This window comes from Pavona decussata, unplaced genomic scaffold (assembly GCF_977016875.1).
Source record: "Pavona decussata unplaced genomic scaffold, jaPavDecu1.1 SCAFFOLD_77, whole genome shotgun sequence".
In the NCBI taxonomy this organism is placed as follows: domain Eukaryota; kingdom Metazoa; phylum Cnidaria; class Anthozoa; order Scleractinia; family Agariciidae; genus Pavona; species Pavona decussata.
In genome coordinates, this window is record NW_028145495.1 from 377792 (window position 1) to 403686 (window position 25895).

The following is a 25895-nucleotide window of genomic DNA, read 5'->3' on the forward strand; positions in this document are numbered from 1 at the left end:
CTGTTTATTATATAAACACCAATGAGATACCAAATCATTGGAAAAGTACGATTTATTATGTCACCATAGCAACGGTGATCTTTTCACGTGCACGTGTGAAGGTATCATGTTTTCAGGCGTAAGCTCACCTGGTATTTCATTGGTGTTTACAGCTGTTTCGACAAAGGTTGTCCAATAAAAGAGTACGCGACAATGCCGAAAGGTAGGTAGTCTGGGAAATAACCAATAAATTTCAATAAAAGCTCAGAATCCATATTGCCCGCCATCTCAAGTCTTCGCTCTACGGTCGAGGCTTTAGCAAGAAGAAAGGAAGCAAGCAAAGAACCGAGGAAATCTCCCAACCCGGTCATGAAAAAAGCTAAGGGAGAAGGTCACAGGACTTCTCTAATTAAGGATAACCTTTGTATTTCTGGGAAACGATACCAAGGGGATGTCTCTGTAACACAGGAATCTGCTCGCAAGGATGAATGGATAACTTTGTCGCCCCACATATATCAATACCATTGTCCCATATTTCCAATTTAACATTTTCAACTGGAAAAATCCGAGACCAACCTTAAATAGCTTTAGTAACAACTGTGTATAAAACGGACGACGAAACGATGAAAACGCTATTTCTATTTATAGGCAATTATCTGTCCATCCATTTTATTTTGCGAAAATATTTGAAAAGCTTGTGTACGAAAACTTACGTTGATAAAACAAGATCTGATCTAATCATCAATATGGATAAAAAAGTACAACTCAACAAATCATGCGATAATTAAACTTGCTGATAAAATAGCAAAGGCTGTTGATGAAAATGAAAATATAGTTAGTATATTGTTGAATTATCAAAGAGATTGCATGGATCAGCAGTAAATCGCACCATTTTGTTAAGAATCTAAACTTTTATGGCATACACGACAATTGTCATACATGATTAAGACATTAATTGACAAACAGGAAGCAAATTATCAAACAACCAAATAAGATCTATATTATTATTATTATTATTATTATTATTATTATTATTATTATTATTATTATTATTATTATTATCATTATTATTACTATTACTATTATTATTATTATTATTATTATTATTATTATTATTATTATTATTATTATTATTATTATTATTATTATTATTATTATTATAATGCGGATTTGGAGTATTCGGCGTCTATTAGGGTGAGCGCTCCACTCGTGAGCAAAATGCAGGCGCAATCCCATGAGACCCCAGAGGAAGCTGAGGTGCAACGACTGGTATACGTCACCCGGAAAGAAAAGGATGATGGGCTTAAAGAAGAGCTTGAGGAGGTGAAGGCCTTGTTGCCAGACAAGATACAGAGAGCCGTGGACCTGGCATGTGAAAAAGGCGCATCCAACTGGCTTACAGTTATTCCTCTCAAGGACATGGATTTTGATCTCAACAACCGGGAATTTCGTGATGCCTTGAGGCTTCGATATGATTGGCCGATACCCGATAACCCGTCAATATGCGTTTGTGGGAGCATGTTTACAGTAGACCATGCGATGATCTGCCAGCGTGGAGGCTTAGTTATTCAGAGCCACAATGAAATACGCGATCTACAGGACGAGTTGCTTGACATGGTTTGCTATGATGTGCAAGTTGAACCGGCTTTACAACCTATTACAGGCGAAGAGCTTGCCAGAGGGACTAACCAAGCCCCTGACGCACGCCTTGACGTCCACTGTAGGGGTTTCTGGGAGAGACAGAGAGCTGCCTTTTTCGATATAAGGGTGTGTCATCCCAATGCGGACTCGTATAGAGATCTTAGCCCCAAGCAAATTTACAGGATTCATGAAAATGAAAAGAAGCGAAAATACAACTCTCGCGTTACAGAAATAGAGCAAGGCACATTCACCCCACTGGTGTTTACAACGACGGAAAGGATGGCTGACAAATGCCTGAGATACCACTCAAGATTAGCCGAGTTATTATCTGCAAAAAAGCAAGAGAGCTACGCCACAACGATTTCGTGGGTCAGGGCGGAAGTGTCCTTTGTAATTTTGCGGAGCGCGCTCCTATGCCTAAGGAGATCGAGAACCCCGAGAAGGAGGAACTTAGACGATAAGGACAATGATCTTGAAATAGAGAACGGCCAAGCTGGACTTTCCTAGACTGCTATAGAAACTTTATTATGGGTTGATTAATAGATTTCTGAATTTTTCTCATTTTAGTGTATGATTGGAAACACTGTGACTGGGCATTTATTTAGAATATTCTTATTATGAGGGTATATATATTTTTATTACATCAGTGGAAATTGTTCTTTTATCTTCTGAACCAAACCCATATAAATTAGCTTTTATATATAAGATGTTGATATTTTACAATTTTATGACAGCAAACTGTAAAATCACTCAGGTTTTAATAGAATCAAACTGTATCTTGTAGAATTTATTCTTGTAAATAATAAAGTTATCATTCCATTTATTATTATTATTATTATTATTATTATTATTATTATTATTATTATTATTATTATTGTCATTATTATTATTATTACTATTATTATTATTTAGTTATTTCTTTTTTTAGCAATATATGTATCTTACTGCAAGGGAAATGCACATCACCATGATGTTGGACCCGAAAAGTTTATCTCTTGGCAGTCACTATGGGTGAAGCATCAATGTCTTACAAATGTAGACCAAGGATTTTCATTGGCACGGAAATAAAAGAGCGTGACCCACAAGAAAGTTCCAGAAAAGCAAAGAAAAAATAGAAACCGGTTGCAACGAGTCGATATTCTTATCCTTCCAAGATGGGGGCAGTTCTTTGTGTGATTAGATTTCAGAGCTTCGGTTTTATATAGACGTGGGGGAACTCGCGATGACAGCTAGCAAGAACGAGACCTTTTATGACGCGTTACCTGTTAAACACATGTTTAGAGATTAAAATTGAAATTTAGACTAGTAACTACCAGTTGGAACCCACGTAAATCAAATGTTTGTCTTTGAGCTTCGAAGTCACAATGGATGGAACACATAATTAACCTAATTCACATTAATATCTTCTCCTTTTATATGACGGTGAACGGAAATGTTTTTCTGTCCTTTTTCTGAGACCGCCATGTCCCAAAGCCTCGAAAGAAGGAGTGATTTATTGGATTAATAGATCAAGGTAAATGGAGAGTCTTGTCGCCTCAGAACTTCTTTCTGGGACAATGAATTTAAAAAGACATTCAAATAGCCAAAACAAGGGAAATACTGTAGCTTCTGTTTTCCTTGAGAGTGATATTGATAAAACAATAATAATAATAATAATAATAATAATAATAACAATAGTAATAATAATAATAATAATTTATTACTTATACTGCGTAAAAAACATATAAATGGTTTATTGCGCATGACATGACAATAATAATGTATAATCTACTTACAAACATCAATATATAAGTAAAACTACCTATAAAATGAAATAATTAGCAGTGAGAAAACTAATTTATGGATGAGAAAATTTTTGTGTACATAAAATATAAAATCGTAACTCGATCTTAATAAAAGTGGTTATAAGCCAAACATCGGCTGAAAAGATGCTCTTTTAGGTGATGCTTAAACTCGTTGAGGCTGTCTAGCTGCCGATCAGAGAGGGAGTTCCATAATTTTGGAGTTGCTGCGGCAAATGCTCTGTCGCCTGGCGTTTTCCTGGCTGTCTTGGGCATGTCTAGTACTGGTGCAGCTGACGATCCAAGATTGTATTTGTTTACCTTAATAGAAAAAAAGATTACAAAGAAAGCTTGCCGCGAGGCAGTATAATGCCTTAAAGGTAAGCAAGCAGATTTTAAAATCAACGCGATACGTGATAGGTAGGCAATGCAAGCTGAAAAGTGTTGGTATAATACGACAAAATGTAGATAGCCTAAAGATAACCCTCACAGCCGTGTTCTGTACGCGCTGGATCTAGTTGCTTAGCGGGCAGACCATATAATAGGCTGTTGCAGTAGTCAATACGACTAGTGAAAGAGGCATGTTCTAATTTTTCAGTAGTTTCCTGCGACAAGTACTTCCTTATATGCTCAATGTTATAAAGGTGAAAATACGACGAGTTACAGAGTTTATTGACGTGGGCGTTCATAGTTAATTCATAGTCAAACCAGGCGCCCAAGTTCCTGGCTGATGAAGTTGGTGATACTTGACAGGAACCGACTGTGATTGGATTTATCTGCACTTTGCACAGCTGCTGACGCGTGCCTCCGTCTTGCCATAATTGATAATTAGATTATCTCCAATCATCCAGGCCCGTAGAAATCTGATGCAGTCAGACATGGCAGCAAGTGCCATTTCTGTATCAGACGACACCTCCGGGCGAAACGACAAATAGAGCTGAGTGTCGTCAGCGTAGCAGTAGACTTCAGGAAGATGATCTTTGGTGATATAGAACAGCTAAGAGGTGTAGAGAGAAGAGGAGTGGCCCGTGGCAGAACCCTTAGAGTACTCCATGACGGAGGTCAAACTTTTTGGAGAGCACACCTTTGATGAACACTCGTTGTGAGCGATTGGAAAGTAGGAGCGGACCCACTCAAGAGCTGCACCACTGACACCAAACTTGCTTTGCAAACGAGAGACCAAGGTCTTGTGACACACAAGTGTCTCAACGAAACAACTTCTCAACAAACCTTTGCGGTTTGTCACCCAAAACAACATTAGCTTACTAGCAGAAAGGCTTAAGGTCAGTTTGCAATGTGCCGTAAATTTTTTTTTAATAATTATAGAATATAGTTCTTAGTCTATGTATAGAAAAATGTTTTAGGCCGGACTTAGGTGCCACATTTGAGAAGTCTTACTCCAATCGAAGTCAATAATTCGTCCAGTTCGCTGCAATTATTCAATCGTCTTCTTAAGTATACGTAATTCATGTAAATTTCGATCAGAGAAAGACTCAAATGATACATTAGCGGCAAAAACATGTAATAAACTATAAAATAAGTCAAATTTTAAAGGTTTTGGTAACGCGAAGTAGTTTTAAGCGGTAGCTGGAAAACCATTTGCTAAGGTCTCAAAATTAGCACCTTTTTGGTCACAATTGTAAATCTGCGTATCGGGAAAAAAAACCTTTTAGATCATTCAAACTGCATTTTAATAGTAAAATAATAGTAAAAATAATAGTAAAAATATAAAGGAATTTGTTTTAGTCCAAGATCGAGTGGCACATTCTTAGTGACATGGCCTCTTGATGCGTTTTTCACAGTAGAGTTTCATACAAGAGGCAAGTTAACGTTGCAAGTTAACCGATTGCCATCCTGACCATCAATATCCAAAACTATTTTGAAATAAATTCAGTGACTGAGTAGTACGGTAACTTTTCATAAGACTTGACTTCCATTGGTGTAGTCAAGCGTTCTGCCTTGCATGGTAGAGAATCAGGCCGATGGTCGCTTCTTTCAGAGTTTTCCGACAAACGTCACGTTTTATTACGCTATGAGAAATCTATGGTATTTAGTATGGATGCTATTTCTGGCGAACTAGGGCCAAAAGAACTGGTCAGTTTGCATTTGTGACGACAACTTTTTTTTCCAGATGATCATTTGGTTGGGCTACTGCGCCTTCTGGTTTCAGGCTTCTCCTCTTTTTAACTACAGTAGAACCCTGGTAACTCGAACTCTGAAGGGAGACGAAAAACTGTTCGAGTTAGCGGGGGTTCGAGCTATCGTTGTAGATCGAAAATTCGACTTTTCATGTAAATAATTTATAGTTTATTGATTATCAGCACTTCAATATACAACGCAGGGCAAATGAAACTTACTCTCATCAGAAACTGTAATTCCCATGTAAAAACTTTGTCAACATTTTAAAGAAAGAATTGGAACGTCAATAGATGTGAACATTATGAACTTGGACTCAGCTACTAGAGAACGTGTTAGCTAAAATAGTTTAAATACATGTAGACTGTATTTTCACAGGCGTTCCAAGGTCCAATGGATACATGTTTTCATTCATTGTAGCACTGTTTTTTGTTTTCTATGTGACAGCTTAACAGGCAGTGCATGCGGTTTGACTAAAAAGATCGGAAATGACTGTCAAATGCGTGATCTGTTGCATTGATTAAAACTGATGAAATTGCTTTAGAAGTGTCAATTCCAGTGTTTTTTTACCGATAACATGACAGGAAGAGCTAATAGGATGACATCAGTGGTGAGTTACAAGAACCAGAATTTGAGTTATCGGGGTAAATTTCGATCAAGGGAAACAAAATTTAGTTCGAGTTAGCGAGGAATTAGAGCTATCCGAGTTCGAGTTATCCGAGCAAAAGTGACTGAAAAGTAGGGTCAAATCCAAGGGAAACTGGACTTAGTTCGAGTTATCCAAGTTCGAATTACCGGGGTTCTACTGTAATTGTTTAATCTGAACCACCGACCCTAAATTTTGAACCCACGGGGACAGGAAATAGAGACAAAAGGGGATGGCCTTATTCATCATTGGAAGAAAGCCGATTAACGCTAATCCCTGATTAGAAATTAACCGAGGTTATCTCGCTCGTTAAAAATGTTTTCAAAAACTAATTTTTGGTTAATGGTAAAGAAAAGTCGTAAGTCACAACTTACAGACAAAAATCTTTGGAAGAATCTTATTTTATTGAGTCAACGTTCACTTTAAGCCGGGATTAGGTTAATCGGGCTTTGAACAACCGGGCCCATAATATTGGGAAGTGTGAAAGTTGAGATAAAAACACTAAATTATTTGTGTGGAACATTAATATTGGTTTTAAAGTGGCACCTTTTAAATGAGATTGACCATTTCCTTATCTACTTAGGAAACTACGAAACATATTTTTTCAAACGAATCTAACATTTTAGCGGTGTAACGAATTCGAAATATGTTACTGTAAAGCTATCTCCGTCCCAATAAAACTAGTGATATTGAACGTCTTTGTATTCTTAGCAATTGTGAATTCATTATTTTACTGTAGATATTTTTTACATAATTGATTTTGTATTAAGTAACTCGTACCTATGAAGATTGCTTTCAAATAAGATGGCTGTAAGGAACAGGCAACTTTCGCATCAGTCAAGGAATCAGTATAGTTTCCTGTGAAAGAATAAAGTATGAGGAGAAAGCTAGCATATTGATGCTGGTTCGATTGAAGAACCCTTTAATATTTTAATAAACCAATTTTAGCTAACAAAAACTTCTCACCCAAACAAAAATAAGCTTTTGCCCTGTTGCTGCATAGTTTGGCTTTCAGTTCCTCATCCTTGCAGTTTACTTTAATTCCTTCCGTGTAGAAGTAGATGGCGTTGTTGAAATCATTCTGTCTGTAACTGTCATTACCCTCAGTTTTGTAAACCTCTGCTATTGCTAAAATGAAGCAATTGAAAATATAATGTATTAGTAGATAGCCTGCAGCGCTACGGCGTTTTGTTGTGAATGATATTTTTCTTTGAGTTTCTTTTAGTGCACCTGTGTAAGAAACGAACGGCGCAGCTTAATACAATTGTAAAAGTTTACTGATTAAATTGACCCGTGGATAAATTCTTGCACTTGCTTGCAGAACGCAGTGAATTGGGGACGAGTCTGGCCACACTAGCAAAGGATATTCGAATTTTGTCGGTTTTATATATTGAAATATTCTAATAAGAAGAATTCAGCTTTTCTTCTCACCTCTTAAAGTGCCGTCATCAAAATCTAATGTCTCCTCACCAGCTGGTGTGATGTCATTTCCACTTCCAGCTTTGATTTGACTCTGCGCCATGGATGCTGGCAGTTCGGACTAAAAGCTCTAGGAATCAAACAATTTTTATGTTGTTTTTATTCATCAGCTGTTGTTATTCCTTTGAAGCTCTAAAGCGTAATGCCTGTGTTAATTACACATTATACCAGCGAACGCTAAAGATAAAATCTGAGTCAACAAAAACGTCCGTTTAAGAAATATTTTTGTGCACAGTGTATGTAGATGATGCAACAAGGCGAAGTCCAGCGAATAACGCAGTGAAAGCAGTTTGCCCTTGCGACACCATTTAACAGTGAAAGTTACCATTCGCACCATAATTTCAGGGATTTTCAGTCGATATTTGTCCCAATAACACGTGGAAGAACGACACATAACACAATAGGGGGCTTCACACTAGAGCTTGTAAGTATAATCTAAGTGCACTTGAAACCTACTTTGAGTGTGAAGGGGTAAAACCTACCAACTTGAACTTTACTTAGTGACCATGGAAACTTTCGTAGTTCAAAGAAGCCGAAGTACGCCGCCAAGTATGGCCAACACCACACTTGAGAACGTACTTGACCAATAGGAAAAGGGAAACCAACTGAAAGCCACGTGCTGCGGTGCCAGGACAGATAAACATTTTGCCGTGAACTAAAATTAATCCAAAAAAAAAAATCAAAATGGATGGCTTGAGATACGCGTCACAGTTCGAGGACTCCATGGAACAGTCTTTTTTGTAAGTAAACATAAAAAAGAAGGAAAAGCCGTTTTAAACTTACGATCTTTTTTGAATTTCATCTTTACGGACAGCCTGAACCATCGATTTTCAGTTCAGAAGATGTCGCCTGTTCTTTTGTTTTGTCGCCAAGTACTCGTAAACAATGAAGTACCTATGCATTTCCTGTAATGTTAAAACTCTCTGAGTGAGAATTAAAGACAAAATAAAGAGTAAACAACATAAAACGTTTTTCCGTTGTAAAGGCTCCATGATTTTCCGGCGAGCAGTCGCATTTCTGATTTTACCGCGAACGATGATTGACAGCTTGTGCTTCAAGTGTATACTTTGTCACCAGGTGTGAAGCCAAGTTTTCTAAAGTGCGACTTGAGATTTTCAAGTGCACTTGAATCAAGTGCTTACTTGAAACTAACTTAGCTTGTAGTGTGAAGCCAACAAATGGAACGACACATTAAACACAATAGATGCTATTATCATGTAAATAAGTGACCCTGTATTCTGTAATTTAGCCAAAACGTAAGTACATTAGAATACGAATATTTTAGTTCTGTGTTCCTCAAAGCAAAGATTTGACTCTTCAATGGGCAAATGTATTCCATATGTTATTGAAGAAAACGATTTTCGCATACCTTTGTGAAACAATCATAGACAAACAATGGCGTCTTCACGGCATACTGCCCACAAACAAAGCCCTAGAAAAATAATACAGCACAATCATTATTCCTTCAATTCCTCATCAATAAGTGGTGGAAATGACAAAATACAAAAATCAGGGAAAACGTACCGAAACCGACTACCATGAACAAGATAAATCCAGATGAAAAACGGTGATTTTACGCGCGAACCACAACGATTTCTCTACGTAGCAACATTGAGGCGAGCGTTTTTGACGCTAAGCATCATGGGTAGGGCCTAATTTCCTCCCTGCCATTGTATATTTATTTTAAGAAGTGATGCAATATTTACTTTTCGTGGGAACAGTTACTTCCGATTGGCTATCGAAAGATGATAAAGCTTCTCACCCTTAATATAGTTAATTTTAATTGTTCCAGTTGTATTGCTAATCAAGTTATTTTCTATTTCTTCAGCAAGTTCACCGGGAAATCTGGCACATCGTTTAGTAAGATATTTTAAAGTATAACGTATTTTAAATCAAGGGATGTAAATATCTGTTTGTTATTGTAGCCAAGTCGCTCGTGCGTGACACTGCAGATTAGGGAGCGAGTGAGATTTGATTTTGTTTTGTTTTGTGGTAATTTTGGTGTTTGTTGGTTTGCTGTAGGAAAACGAAAAGACATGTTTCCCCGACACTCCTTGAGTTTTACTAAGCTGGCTACTCCATGCAGGCCCGTGCATGGTTTGCGTTTTGCTCGCGTTTTACTCTTTGCGTGCTTTTTTTAAACAATTTTCACCAGAAACTGCGTGTAGAGTAATAGCTTGTACTCAGGTTACTGCTATTTCCTCTATTTTTGACCGGTTAAGAAAATCTGTTATTAGACTTCCAAGAATAGGCTAGTGGACGTGAATTATATCGCCAGAATACAAATTGCTTACCGAAGTCCTCTTCTTAATGTTCCTCTGAAGGGATAACAAGTGATAGTACGAGTCCTGAAACAGAAATATTTGGCAATTATTGTGATTCGCTGTTGTCATCTTTAACTGATGAGTCGATTCGAGTGGTCATATTATATTTGGCGGGAATTTATGACAGAGAAACGGCAGGGCAGTGCAAAAGGAGAAGTTTGTCGCATTTATGAGGTATGGGATACTGTTATGATATGGTGCTAATAAGAAAATCGCTATTAATGGGCTAAATTAAGTACAGCGGGCGAAATGATGCGATATAAATAGTAACTACATGTAAGCGATGTTTGTAAGGGGGAATTCAACTATATAAAAGTTCATCCGTCTAAGACCATCAATAGCTTTTAGGGAATCAAACGCTATTACAATGACTTTGTTTCATCTCCTTTAAATTCCTAGAAGACCTAGAAGACAAACAGCGAAAGGTTTTGACCTTTTGCTGTTTTCTTCTTATATAATTTACACCGTAAAATTCAAAATTACTTTAAAGGCACAAGAAACTGTGATTGCTCGTTTTAATGTATTTTATTTTAAATGATAGCAAAGAATTTTATAAATACGTTATAACTGAAAATTTCCTTTGTCATCGAAAAGGCTCAAAAATATCTCTTTTCTGATAGCGTGAGGTAAAGTTTAAATCGTATCCGTTTTCCGCACAGTCACGCAATTTCTGTCAATAATACTCCGCGTCGGTTCTTTGTCATCAGTGTTTCAATAAATTAGATCCACTCCACTAATTTTCACTTTATCAATGCCCAAAACAGCGAAACGTCGAACAACGTTACTTTTATTTTTTCTTCTTTTATCAAGCAACTAACCAGTCGATCAAAGCACTAAAGATTGTTAAAACTGGGGACTGGCATCCTCATTTGAAATGTTTCAAAGGGCACGATTTCGCAATGGCACTTGGCAAGACTCCACGCACGATAAGGTTCGTTAATTTGTACATTTTAAGAAATCAAAAACAAATTGTAATTCAATGATTTCAGAAAATAAGAAATAAACTACAAATTGATGAACATGGCTTATAACAGTGGAGAAATTTGCAAGTTTCAAAATCAATTTAAGTAATTAATGCTGACAATACTACATCCAAGGTATAAGGTACGCGATGCCAAAAGCAAAAGCAACTCGACTATGAACTTTAAAGGCTCTGACGCTGGAAGCTTAAACCTAACTGCTACTTTACACACAGGCAAGTTTTGTTTGTTAAAATATTTTCGTCAACAAGCCTTCTTGTTTGAACCAGAAGTATTACCAAGGGAAAACGTGCACATTTTCTCGTACACAATGACAAACTAACCTTACTGTGATGTGAAAACTTGCTTTGGTGAGCCGGCTACCGCTACCTTTGTCCCCGACCTGTGAAAACACAGCTCCAGAGCTGGTAAATGCGTTGAAGACTACATTAATTTACCAACAAAATTATGACATTTTCGGTGATGACGCTTTGCTGGAAAAATTGCGTGTTTCTCGGAAAGCAATAGGGTATTCCCCGAGGAAATGAGTCATGAAATTTCCCATTGTTTTCAGGTAATATGATTGCCATATGACAGGAAGTTGTCTCTGGAACTGACATGTCATCGATCAGACCATGGGCTATAGGCAGTATAGGAAACATGGGTTTTGACTTAACAAATAAAGTTGAATTACTCACACTGAAGTAGTCTGTTACATTTTCTGGTCGTTTCTACCTATTTACTACTCGGGCCGTAAGGCGGCACGAGTTAAGTTTTCGGATAGTTTTCGGTCTCTTTCTTTTTTATTTTTATTAAATTAATCTTTTGGGGTCGCGATTGTCCGAGAGAAAACGCATAAGACTTCGGGCCACGAGTTAAGTTCTCGGTCGCGTTCTTTTTACTTGGGCCGTGTAGCCTGTTCCAGGCACGCGCGAAGAAGAGGGCGAGGGGACGAAAACGAGGGATAGGGCCGTGAGGCGCCGAGTTAAGTTCACCACATGACGTGTCACATACAGGATGGCAAATATGGTTGGCCATTTGTAGCAAATTTCAGGAACATAATATTTTCATTCAAGGATTTTTATTTATATTCAACAACTAATATTCATTCAACTTCAACGCCATATAATTTCATTCAACACAAATATTCATTCAACTTCAACGCCATATTATACTTTCATTCAACACAAATATGAAGACGTTCGCAGAAGTTTGCCTTTTAATACAATGTCGGCGATCACCGCAAGATTTGGTAGAAAGCGTACAACACTTGGATGTGGCCTTCACAACGACGATACCGGAAGTAGCGATCTTTTAGCGTCATCATGGCCCGGGTCAGAGATATTTTCCTGACTCACGGCTCGTATTGAAACATAATCAATGTACAAATGGTTTCTGTCTCCAATTCAAAGGTGAAAACGTAAGGATTAAAGCTCGCGAATTTAAGCATCCCGGTATGAAGCACAAGGTATTCTACTTAACAAATGTCTTCTCCTGTATTTCATTCGTACTGCAAATAATGCAATTCTATCTGGTGGTTACTTATTGCCTCACTATATCTCTGTATCTATCGATTTGTGGGATTTATCGATGCTGGAGGCTATCACTGCTAAAAATTGACAGTCAAACCTTTAATCTTTCTGTGAAGTGGATTGCCAGTAACGTTTAAGCATCAATTTCACAAAGTGATGTTATGTGTATTTTAGCTTATCAATGACCTCTTCTCCTCTCATCGTGGTTCTACAGCTGTCAAACAAAGCATTATTCCTTCACCAGGAATTCTCCAATTTCCACCGTTTTAACTGTCGAGTGCTTCTTAGAAGTTATTCTTTAGATTTACCGCTTCAAAATGGTTAATTTTCTTTTTGAAATTAAAACGGCACAGTTGAGTCTTAAAAATGTAAATGATATGGCCGCCACAGTAGTGACAAAACATCCCTTCTAGAAGAGAGCAGAATTTGATACAGGTTTGATTAATAAATAAAATGATGATTTGACGTCACACAGGTAGGGATGAGGGGGTCCCCTCCCTCGTGATTTACGCGCCGATAATAGATTTTGATTGGGCCGTTTTTGTTGAAGACAATCAGGACAATAGATCCCTTCTAGGAGAGAGCAGAGGTTAACGAATAAATTAATGTCCAGATTTGAAGCTACCATGAAAAAAAAAAAAAAAAACACCTATAGGCGTGAACGCGGGATGCAAATCCACAGTCAGAACCTGTTCAAATGTACAAATGGAAATGTAAACAATCAGTATAGTATTAGAAACGGGTCCTATCTCCAAATCAAAGGTGACAACCTGAGGATGAAAGCGCCCGTATGAAGCAAATCCTTTCCCCCGTATTTTATTGATAAATATAAACAGCGGAACATTGAAAAGCGTACGAGCACCGTTTACAAACCTTGTCGTCAGCGCTATTTATATTGTGGTTATGTAATGTCAGTAAGTGTAAGATTATGAAGTGTCTTCAGTCGTTTCATCAAGAAAACAAAAAGAGAAGCAGACAAAAAGCTTTTCTAAATGAAATCTTTTGGTAAAAATTGACAAACAAGTCTTTATTTGTTTTGTGAGGTGGCTTTCCTGTAACGTTTAGGAATAAGTTCGACAGAGTCTACAGCGTTATGCGCCAGTGATGATGCCAGTAAGCTATGACTTCTAGTGCCTTGGCATTGAGTTATTCAATCTGTCAGTCAAAGCGTAATTTCTTCGCCGTGAACTCTCCAATTTCCACCGTTTAAACTGTCGAGTACTTCTTAGAAGTTCTTCTTTCGATTTATCTCTTCAAAAAGTTTTTTTCTTTCTGGAAACGGCATATTAATTAGAGTCTAAAATTCACCCGTGTGGCCGCCATTTGGAATGAAAGCCCTTTCTTTCTGGCTCCAGATCGTGGCTATATGACGTCACACAGGTAGGGATGCAACGGTCCCCTCCCGCGTGACATACGTGCCGATAATGAATTCTGATTGAACCGTTTCTGTGAAAGGAAATAACAACAATAGAGGAGCCCCTCAATAGAGGACAAAAATATCCCTTCTAGGAGAGAACAGAGTTAAATCCAGATTTAATTAATTTATTCATTACAATCATGAGACTTCGGTGAAGGAAAAGATACCCGACAGAAACCTTGTTTATTAATCACCATTGCAGTTAAAAAACTGAATGGTAGGGATAAGACAAAAGCTTGAATAACTTACACCAGCGGTTCCTACTAAAACATTTAAAACCTCTACCTGTAATAGATAATATCCCAGAGTTTTGAAATCCAATTTAGTCTTAGAGCCTTGAAAAGGATTGTAATACCTACCATACAAATCCCAACATTCTGCTAGTCTTGATATGACGCTGCTCTTTTGATTTTCCTCTCTTGTTTTTCCATGAGACGATAAAGCTTCGTTTTCACGACAGGTGCAATTTCCTAAGCAACACTGATTAAGAACTAACTTCTGATAAATTAACTGTATTAAGGATTTAATTCTAAAGGGTTGTGCTAATTATTTTTCAACTTGGCAGCCAAATCGCTAACAATTTTCTTGTGTTCAGAATAGATTTGTATCATCTGCAAAATGACTCAGTTTAATTTCACCTATAAACTATTTAATTCCTTCAATATTTTATTTTGTTATATTTAATTTGACAACAATTCTGATGAAACGACAAACAGTTAAGGAGAGAGAAGGCATCCATGACGCACATTTCTGGATGGTTTGAACCGATACGTTAAAAAGCCATTAATTGATTGTTTATCGCTGCACTCTCATTACCTTTCTGAAAACCAGTTTAACAGTATGCACCAAATTGCAATTGCTTTGGTGTTCCACATTCACTTCCACACCTTACTTCTGACTTTAAGTGCTGCAAATATGACAATGGCAATCATCGAACAGCTCGGTCTTTTTAATTGGTTATTTTTATACCTTAATCGCCCATTGTAACAAAAAAATCGTTACGTGGTTTCACATGGCAAACTTAAGTTTGCTGACAGACTGTAAAAATCTTGGCAATCTCCTGGGCTTACGTGAACGATTATCTTTATAAGCATTCTTGTCTGGTGTTATTTTCCCTATATACAGGCACAACCAACCGTTAATTATAATTAAAACATATAATTATGTTCAGCAAATGCAAAGAGCTACAAAACTCACGCTCTTTCTTTGACCTGAACATTCTCGTCTGTGCAGAGCCACGAAATGCTTGCAGTGGCAGCCATGGACAGCCGTTTCATTTGCTACTTTTATTTTTATTTTTATACAAAACAAGTGTTCCCCTCTTTATATGTGATCAACATCAATCGTGCACATTGTTAGGGACTGTTGTAAGATCCCAGCCTCAGTAAGCACAAGCCTCGTGTGGAGCCAGCCTTCGGCGTTTCACGGGTTCGATCATTTTTGTAAGGGACCCTGCGTGCTTATTTATCTTCGGCTATTCATGCCAAGAATCCTACAAAATAAATTAGTTTAGAACTAAGCAGAGGGAAGCATCAATTTGTAAACACTCGCACATGGTGGCAGGCCATCATCTAAAAGTTCTGGGACATTCCCGATTGGTCAGCAACCCGAGTTTCTGGGTAACTAAGGCCTTTTTTTACACGTTGCCCAGGGAATCGCCTGTGCTCGTTCTTTGCTTGCTAATTCTAACTTCGTTTGTGTTGTTTTGCGGAAAAAATACTTTCTTTTTTAAAAGGCGTTTTAACTCCAGCAAATTTAACACGACAAAAGCATACAAAGGTACGAAAGTACCGCACATTTACATCTGCCGCAATGACACCCACGACTTCATCCCGTCTGGCCTGGAAGCTCAGTCAGAAAGAGCAACGGACAATCAAATCCGGTGGTGGTGAGCTCGGTTCCCGCCGAGATAAAATATTTTTTCTATTCATCTTGTGGTTCATTTGCTTATTAGGACTAACGCTTAGGAAGATTTTCATGGGTTCACTAAGATCCACTAAACAATTAACATACACTACAGAAATTAATTCTCTAATCCCTCATTTGGGTCGTTAGTACTAACAGCACATTAATTATTTGTACCCTTCAGAACAAATTATACAATGCCAGAAATTTGGTCCATCAGATGTGGCAAAGTTGAAAGTTCATTGCACAAGTCTTGTAATTTGTCTCGTAAACTTTTCGCCGGATTTGAAATGCGAAATCTTTGTTCCGCCGTGACTATCTGTCTCTGTGTCAAGTTTGAAGAGAAGCTGGCTTTTTGAGTGCTGTCTTGTACGAAATTTGCATAGTCGTTATTTGACTATGTCCCTATGACACCCATTATTTATGGTGAATAGTCTCCATATCGACTGAATATAAACTGTTTGCTTGCCGTCTCCTTTTTGCTACCCCAATGTTTCAATTGAAAACCGGAGAGCTACCCCCACTTACTACAGTAAGAAGCTTTAGTGTGTTTTATTGAATTACAACCAAAAGTTGGTAAATAGCCGACGATGCTTGCACGCACAGTTGTCAGGTACGTTTATATTAGTTCCTTTTTGTTCCCTGTTTCCTGGGTTTGGTCGAAGTAATTCACCCGTCATTTCCTAACTAAAGCTTGCTTTTGGAGAAAACAAAAGAACTGACCACTCGTCAGCTTAGTTACGAAAGAAGTTCTCGTGCTTTCAACTTACCAAAAAATGATCCATTTACCTAAAATATACGATCACAGTTCTTCCATTACGCATATGCAACACATCCATATTCGAATCCAACCACGAATCCAGGATGTTTACTCCAAGGGAGGGGAGGTACACCCCTAAAACAGCCAAATAAGTATGTCCGGTGTCACTTTTTGTAGGGTATAGAATTTTTTTGTTTACCTGGAATTGGGTATGGTTTGCACGAGTAAAATAGGGCTGGAAGGGGGCTACACAACCCGCCTTAGTTATTTGTTTTCCGCTCTCATCTGGATCTTTTATATATTTATTGTAGAGGGTTAACATGATTTGCATTTGGGAGGTTTGCAGTGTCTAAAATAGGGTATCGGTGCAAGGTTCTGGTCTAAAAATAGGGTATAGAGTGTGTGCACGACGGCCATGTTGGAGGACCGAAACAATACAATGATTTTCCTTTGGGAAATACATTCTATTTTTATGCAAATATCTTCAATTGTTTTAGTCGTCCAACATGGCCGCCGTGCACACACTCTATTGATACACGGTTCCAATCTAAATAGGGAATTGATACAAGGTTCGGGTCTAAAATAGATTATCGATACGAAGTTCTGGTCTGAAATAGGGTAAAGGTTTCAAGAAGCGCGCCACACACACCCCCTCATCCACCCAAATTTTTGGAGAGTAGCCACCCTTCGGATGTTTGTCGCATGAAACTTGTTTTTAAAATGGCCTAGCTCCAACGAGTCTCCTATAGGTTAGAGTTAGATCACCCGAACTAGTAATTGGAAGGTTATAAGCTCGATTCCTTTTTTTTTTTTTTTTTTTTTTTTTTTTTTAATATTTAACACGCTTTATTTAAATACGCAAATACACTAATACACTTTGGTTGCTTACACTTATATAAATTACTTACACTTATACAGTATCTGAATTTTACAAAGTACTTTTCTGTTAAATTAAAAGAGAAAAAAAAAAGACAACTAAGTAATAGAGAAAAAGAAAAGAAGAGACGAAAAAAAATATTAAGATAACAAAAGAAGTTAAACGAAAAAACTACAAAATCGAGTCTCTGCATTAGCTTACATATGTGAGTTACGAAAAAAAAAATGCATCGCATCATTTATTTTGATTGAGAGCAGAAATTCCATTTAAGCACATTTTTCTAATTTCCATTGAATAGTAAGTTTGTTTACAAGTTCATCTAAAGACAATTCTTTCTGAAGGTGTTTAGAGGAGTAGATATATTGCTTGACCAAGATGATGAGTAAATCTAGCCTGCGTCTTTCGGGGTCCGAGAGCGTATCAGTTACATGATGTATATCACGAAAGACAATTTGTTCGCTCGAGAGTGTTATTGTAGTACCTTGGCACTGGTTGAACCATGATATAATTTGCGAGTAAAGTTTTACAGACTCCCTGCAATCAATAAAGGTGTGTTCTATTGAATCAGCACTAGAGCAATATATACATTTATCGTTATCCGTTAAATGAAATAGTTTGAGTTCTCTTCTTGTTACAGTTATTCTATGCAGAAAACGAAAGCAAAATTGACGGAGTTTGTTATCCTTAGTAAAGCGGTATATATCTTGAAACTTGTTTGACCAATCAACAAATTTTTCTGGGAATTTATCCTGCCACTTTTTAACTCCACTTGGAACAATGGAGCCGTGATTATTGAACAACTGGTAATAATTTTTACAGCGCGCTTCAGCAAGATCAAAAAAGGTTTTATAATTATTTAACGGAACGGATGCGGAAGTCGAAGAGAGATCAGCTGCAGGTATAAACGTTTGTGCTGCTCTCCTTTTCAACTCAGATGGAATGGCTGAAATTAGTTGAAAGTAGTGCAAATAATTTGTAGCAATGTTAAATTTGTTGCTAAACTCTTCGTATGATAAAAACTTGCCATTTGTATTTAGCACATCCTTTACTGATACAACTCCGCTATCAAACCATGACTTCCAAAATAAGGTAGCATTGTCTATGGTTATCGACTTGTTGTTCCAAAGAATGAATTCGCCATTTGGAAGGATGTTAGTTGTCTTCTTAAGATCTTGAAAGTATTGAAGAAGTTCTCGATAAAAGAGAGGCAGACCTGTTTTCAAGAGTTTTACATTATAGTTGCATTTAAGGAGAAATAATAAGCTGCCATGTTCTCGAAAGTAGTAATTTGGGATTGCCTTCCATTTATCATCAGACGTGTCCAGTAGTCTACCAATCCAAGCTAGGCGTAACGATTTAATAACCGTGTGAAAATTAACAAAATTGATTCCCCCTTTTTCTACTGGTTGATACATAACTACTCTTTTTATCTTGTCTTTCCTGTTTTTCCATAGAAAGGCAAAGAGATTCTCCTGAACAGTTTTGATAATCGATTCTGGAACAGTCAGCATGGATGCAGCATAAACTAACTGTGATATACCTAAAGCTTTCGCCAATAAAGACTTGCCATATATCGTGAGATCTCTTGAGAGCCACAAGTTCAATTTTGTTTTCATTTTCTTTATCTTCGCGTGAAAGTTTTCTTCAGTACATTTATATGTATTGTAGGAAAGATGTACTCCAAGAACTTTAATGGGTTCTTTTGTTGTCTTAAAGTCAAGTACTTTCAAATTACTATCTTTCATGGAACCCATCCACATAGCTTTTGTTTTCTTCTTATTTAATTTTAAGCCTGAAATATTTCCAAAACGATCCAAGATCTGTAAATAAGGTTTGAGTGATTCAACATTTTCCGTTATTATAGTGGTATCGTCAGCAAACTGTGAAATTTTGACCTCCTGGCCGTCTGGGAGGGAAATGCCTCTGTAATCTGGATCTTGGCGTATTTTTACTGCTAGCAATTCCACAGCGAGGATGAATAAAAGAGGACTTAGAGGACAACCTTGACGGACTCCTCTTGATATATTAAAATACGTTGTCAAAAACCCACCATTCATAACTGCACTTTGTACACCGTTATAAAAAATTGAGATCCATTTTTTCACATTTGGGCCAAAATTGAAAGCGTTCAAAGCTTTAGTAATGAAAACCCATTCAAGGCTATCAAAAGCCTTTTCGAAGTCTATAAAGAGAAGCAATCCCGAGGTCTTTTTAGCATCTAGATATTCCATTATATCACTTAAAAGTCTTATGTTTTGGCCTATGTATCTTCCCTTGACAAATCCGGTCTGATCTGAATTAATTAATTTTGGAAGGTATTTTTCTATTCTTTTTGCCAAAGCCTTCGTCAAAATTTTATAATCGATGTTAAGTAAAGATATTGGACGCCAATTAGAGAGTTCAGTCAGGTCGCCGTCGGCTTTTGGTATTAAAGTTATTATTCCTCTCCTTTGGGAAATAGATAGGGACCCGCTTTGGAAGGCTGCATTATAAGAATTTAGCAGATCTCTCCAAATGAGATCATAAAAGGACTCATAAAATTCTTTAGTGAATCCATCTTCACCTGGAGTTTTGTTGTCCGAGAAAGAGCTCACCGCCTCTTTTAATTCCTCATATGTAAAATCGTGTTCTAATGAATCTCGTTCCTCAATATTCAATTGAGGGATTTCAATTCCCTCGACAAATGACTCAAAACTCTCGTTTTCACCTTGAAGTTCGCTATTAAGATTTTTTTTGGATGTATACATATTACTATAAAATTTTTCAAGTTCTTTCTCAATCTGTTTTGGATCTGTTATCGTATCTCCATCCTCTAATTTCACCTCGCGTATAAGTTTTTTTTCATAGTTCGTCTTCTCCAAGTTGAAAAAATATTTTGTCGGTTTTTCTCCCTGTTCAAGCCATTTTGCTTTGGATCTAAAAATAGCTTCCTTTCCTCTATTTTCATATATCTTTTTCAATTCTTCTTTAGCGGCTTCGTACTCTACAAGAACATTTTGGTCTAAGGTTTCAAAATTCGTATTGCAAATTTTATTGTCAAGATCTTGTAATTCCTTTTGAAGTGTTAATTCACGTTTTTTAAGTTTGTACCTTTTTTCTTTAGAATATCTAATTGCTTTCATACGCATTTCCATTTTGATTAATTCCCACAATAATTGTTTATCTTTAACGTCGGCGTATTTCTCATGTATTTGAGGATAATAGAATGCAATCTGTTCTTTAAAATTGTCATCTTCTAGGAGAGAGTTATTGAATTTCCACGTACCCGGGCCTCTCTTAAGTTCACTTCTTATGTTAATCTTCAAGAAAGTCGCCTTATGATCAGGTGCAACTGACATTCGAATCTCAGCATTTTGGACTTCTATGGAGATCGAGCGGGATACCAAGATAAAATCTATTCTCGATTTTAAATTAATAGTTTTAGATTCGTAGGTGAAAGATCTTGTTTTGGGGTGCAATTTTCGATAGATATCAATAAGATTCAGTTCACTCATAAGATTGTCAACAGCATCCCTGTAATTCGTAGATTTCCAGGCTACACCCCCACTTTTATCTGCTTTAGTAAGTGTACAATTCCAATCACCCGCGATAATTAACCTGGAGGTATCCGTTTTCTTTAAAAGAAATTCACTTAAGTTTTTAATAAATTCATTTTGGTCTCGATAATCAGTGGGTGCGTAGATATTTACAATGAAAAATATTTCCTCAGAGATTTTGAGTTTTGAAATCAAGATTCTGCCTTGATGATCAGTTTGAACTACGTCGAGATTAAAAGTAGAGTTTGGGTTTGACAGAATACATACGCCCTTAGAGTGTGAAGTTCCATGGCAGAAGAAGATTTTTCCGCCCCATTCCGCAGACCATATTTTCTCATCATCCGGTTGTGAATAGGTCTCTTGTAAACAAAAAATATTGGCTTTTTGCTGTTTTAAATAGCAAAATATTGCTCTCCTTTTGTTTGGATTTCTTATACCTCGCACATTTAGCGAGATAACTTTTAGATTAACCACCATTATTATGTGAAAAAATTGGTTGCATACAAAATATTGTTAGGTTAATGCGAGACCCAGTAGCTAGAAACAGTACGTGACAGGAGACGAAAAAGAATGTAAAACTATTCACTTCTGGGAATAGAACAAACAACCATTCATTCAGACAAGTATGAAAAGGTCGAAAAAAATAAGAAAACATAGATCTGAAGGTCGAAATTGTTAAAGTTGTTAAAAAGGTTCACAAGATTCACACCTTTAGTGCGACTTTGAGGGCTCCGGACTATTGTTTGAGTGAAAATGCAAACTATGGCGTGCAAATTAATGCATTTTGGCCTGGTGAAGTAGTTTTATGTAAATTTTCGCAAAGTCTACACAAGCAAAGACAAAAACTGACCGGAAAAACAAAAATATTTAAGTATATATATGTATATATAGATAGTGATCCGTTCGTAAATAAATAATTTATCAACTGACTAGCGAAATTTAAATTATTGAAAAGAAAAACCATAAGCTAATAATGCTAAGACTAATAAGATTTAGGTAAGCTTGGATGTTAGCTAATCACTGTCATGTTGCCGTGGCAAAAGATAGTCCGGCAGGTTGTCTACTGAGTAGACAGTACTATTGACTGATATATTTTTACCTTTTATGAAAACTTTACCGATGTTCAGTTCCTTGGCTTTCCTATATGCGGCGCGGAGCTTCCCACGTTGCCTTGCTGATTCCGCGGAGAGATCTTTGTCAATGAATACAGATGAGAAGCGAGAACTGTCCATAAGTTTCTTTTTGTTTTCCCAAACCCAATCGCTATCCATTCTTGAGACGAAACGAACTAAAATTGGTCGTGGACGTGCAGGTCGTGATGCCCCTTCTCTTGACTCTGTCGAAGCTTCGTTGCTCACAGCACTGTTCGAAGAAGCTGTATTACTTGGATTTCCCGTTCGATGTATTGCGTGGAACATGATATTTTCTGGGTCGGCGCCGAGTTCAGATAGAACATCTATTATTTTACTCGAACACTCCACACTGCTCTCTCTAGGATTTTCAGGAATGTTATAGAAACGAAGATTTTCTCGCCTGGAGTAATCTTCCATCTTAATAAGACGATTTTTAAGAGCGCTAATCTCTTCATTTAGTTTGCTATTTTCTCTGGTAGTGGTGTCGCACTGGTCTTGTAAATCTTTGTTCTTCTGTTTAAGTGATTGTACTTCTTCCCACACGGCGTTCAGCGACTTCGTTACTTCGCTTAATTCTAATTTGACTGCCTGGATTTCACTTTTCAGTTCGTCCTTTGATGCTTTAATGTCTGTGTGGATGCTGGACAGCTTTCCCAGGATCATTGTGTCTGTTACTTCATCTTCAGGGGACGAACTTGATCCACGTGCACGTTTCTTTTCTTGATTTTTAGGCATTCTTTGGTCGGAGAAACTTAATTTGTTGTGAAAACAGCTTCCACGAGTCAATAGGAAGTCATTCAATACTAAACCAGTACAAGTAAAAATCCTCCATGTCACGAAAACGCCATAGTTTGTTGGACAGTTAAAGAAACGTACTAACCGCCATGACAGTCAGCCCCAGCCCCTCGATTCCTTTTGGAAAAGCTCGGATTTCGTTTTGCCGATTATGCCTAGCCTGTGTCATCAGTGACTGAATAACACAGCATTCTCATATATTCACCAGGCGTTAAATATACTATCACATTTGTTGCAATCCGCATGTAACAAATAATACATGGTTGGCAACAAAAAACGAGACGGGGTAGGATGAACCACACATACATACATAGGCCTCTATCAATGATAACTTTGCATGTCTACTTTTACTATAGGGCCAACCTGCGTTGTTCTTTAGAGGACAATCCCTCGCTAGATAGTCCAAAAGCGGTATGCAATTGGAGAATTCTGGCAGCTTTGTTGAACTGTTAAGTGGCCGTGTTTAAGTCAGGGTTCACAAAGTAAATATTGTTTATTAACATTTGTAAGGGATTTCCTAGTTTAATGTGAAGAAAGAAGACTCCGCAGTTCCCAATGACCTTCAGTTAAACTCTGCTAAGTAAAATTAAGGTGTTGTTTGAGGAGAGGGTGCGACACAAACAAACGGATTTGTGATTACACACGTTTAACCTCACCTAAATATCTTGGAGATCTCGAAGCACGCAGCTATGAAGTTATAGTGTACCCACTTGTCGTGCAATACAACAAACTCCTGATTCCCCACAAAAATGACCTTTCATCAATCTCTTTACTGACCTCTAATTGTGACTGGGTAATTTTAAAGCTAGGAGAATGTAGCTGCCCCTGTACAAAAGGATATGCAACCAAGTTTAGTTAAAAAAATCGCAACAACAATTTCGCCTTCTTAACACACGGTTGAAATGCGATATCCTCTCTTAACTGTCACATCTGATCTCTAAACAGTGGATAAGAATAACTTACATGTTATGCTTCGGAAACTAATAATAAATTGAAGATAAATATCAAGGGGGAGCAGAGGGATTGGATCTCTTCTATCATGAAAGAGGGAGCAAACAGTAGTTATTATAATCAATGCATTCCTGCTAGTTACTATCAACAACAACAGTTTATTTGTATTGGTATTTATAGAAATACTATTTCATTAGACAAAAAAGCGTGATAAATCACGTTGACAATAATACAGCAATAATAACATGAAAGAGGACAATTAATTAACAATTAGGTTGTTTCCTGGAAAGCTAGAATTGAACTTTAAATTGCTATGATCAAAGAACTTTTTCCGTTTACACAAATGTAAATTGCTGGTAATAAAAGAAATGACATTGCTTTGCTAGTGGTCAGTTAGTTTGTAAGCGAGCTTAGATTTTTTAATTACCGCTCGCTCTTTTTTTATTCTCTTCTGATCTATACATACTTCCTTTACTTAATTTTTCACACCCGCCACAAGAGTTAGAGAGTAAATGTGTCTACTACATTAACAATTTGACAATTGGAGCGATAGATTTGTTTACAAAGAGATTTACAATCGCGTCTGCGGGAAACGGCAAACGTGAAATTCGCGTTGATGTTTTCTTGATAAGATGAGTACATGGATGCAAAACAAGCTTGAAATTTGATGATAACGGAAAACTTATCATTTTACTTTAAAACTAAAAAGGCGAGCGGCAAATAAAGGATAAACATAGTCACGTGGTCATTTCTGCCGTTTGCCATAAACGTAATTCTAAATCTCTCTATTGCCTTGGGCTCCGTGCAATACGGAAAATATTTATTTACAATTATCTAATTAGATAAGCTGGTTTAAATGAAACCTTGACTGTTATTCATAGTAACCCTATAATACACAGAAACGTTCGAAGAATATTTAGAGTTCAATTCATTAATAACATTACAGCCCTCATATTATTTAGACAGGCTATCAAAAGTGTGTGCACCGCTGTTTCTGAAGCTTCCCTGCTATATCGATGCTTATTTCAAGAGGCAAGCGCAACAAAGCACGGTTTCCAGTAGCGCGTTCCTGTCCCTTTTTTTTTTGCAGCTGGCTAGGTTGTTTATCTTCAGTGGTGGTCCATCCTACTCATTTCATCCCACAGCGGGTTTGGTGATCCTAAAGCGAAGCAACATTTATCTACGTTAATCACCAATTTAAATCCACTTTTTAATTCACCGTCAAATGCTGGTATTCCCTTTAGACGAAGAACATTTTGGACTGAAGAGGAGAAGTACATGTACACGAAAAAAGCTATTTGGCTACAAACTACTGTTTGTTGTCAACGAACGAACGTAGGGTTCATTTCCTAATGATTTCAGGAGGCTCGCAAAAATTGTTCTGGCATTGGGTTAGATCTTTGAAATCAATTTTTCGCATGCAAGGCTTTCTTCAATTTCCATCATACTCCACTTTCTTTCCAACCTATGATCAAGGACGGTGCCTATTTATTATTGTTATTATTATTATTATTATTATTATTATTATTATTATTATCTTATTATTATTATTTTGTAAATAAGCAATTTTCTTGAAAAAAGTAAATAAAGAGATTCTCCCATTATTATTATTATTATTATTATTATTATTATTATTATTATTATCTTTGAATGCTACAGAAAACCGTGTTTACAATACAAAACACACTTCTTACAGAACAAACAATATATAATTTAAATCTGATTTGCAATATTAACAATACTTTTTTCTACTAACAATACTTACTATATTTACAATACTGAGGAAATTAACAATGCACTTTATTAACGCGATTTTACAAAATTCGCGCTAATTTAATGTATCTTAATTAATGTCGATGTAAATTTAATGCACGCTATTTTACAATATTGCTATTCTGAAGCACCTTTATTTCATTACAAAACCTTATTAGTTCATGACTCCTCTATTGGCTCTTCAGAGTCACTATCTTTTGAATTAATAGGATCTAGTTAGGCTTCAAAACCCAATTTTCGGCTTTAAAAAAACTTAGAAACATCCGTGCAC

The 25895-nt window shown here is 36.9% G+C and overlaps 1 protein-coding gene and 1 long non-coding RNA gene across 7 annotated transcripts in view; one reads left to right on the forward strand and one right to left on the reverse strand.

Moving 5' to 3' along the window:
• The window catches only part of LOC146476379 (uncharacterized), a 131743-nt gene that overhangs the window by 84055 nt on the left and 21793 nt on the right, over positions 1–25895 (reverse strand). For 4 of the 6 annotated variants that reach the window (XM_085114571.1, XM_085114573.1, XM_085114570.1 and 1 more), the window contains 2 exons: positions 7150–7311; positions 6964–7041 (listed from right to left, as the gene is read on the reverse strand). In XM_085114571.1, the coding sequence (XP_084970697.1) occupies positions 6964–7041; positions 7150–7311 (240 nt within the window). Of the gene's footprint in view, positions 1–6963; positions 7042–7149; positions 7312–9031; positions 9095–9186; positions 9312–9945; positions 10011–11289; positions 11763–25895 lie in introns of those variants that run through there. The other 2 variants (XM_085114576.1, XM_085114577.1) reach the window with 2 other exon arrangements.
• Positions 1–25895, forward strand: part of LOC146476384 (uncharacterized) — a 39288-nt gene that overhangs the window by 3417 nt on the left and 9976 nt on the right. The window lies entirely within an intron of this gene.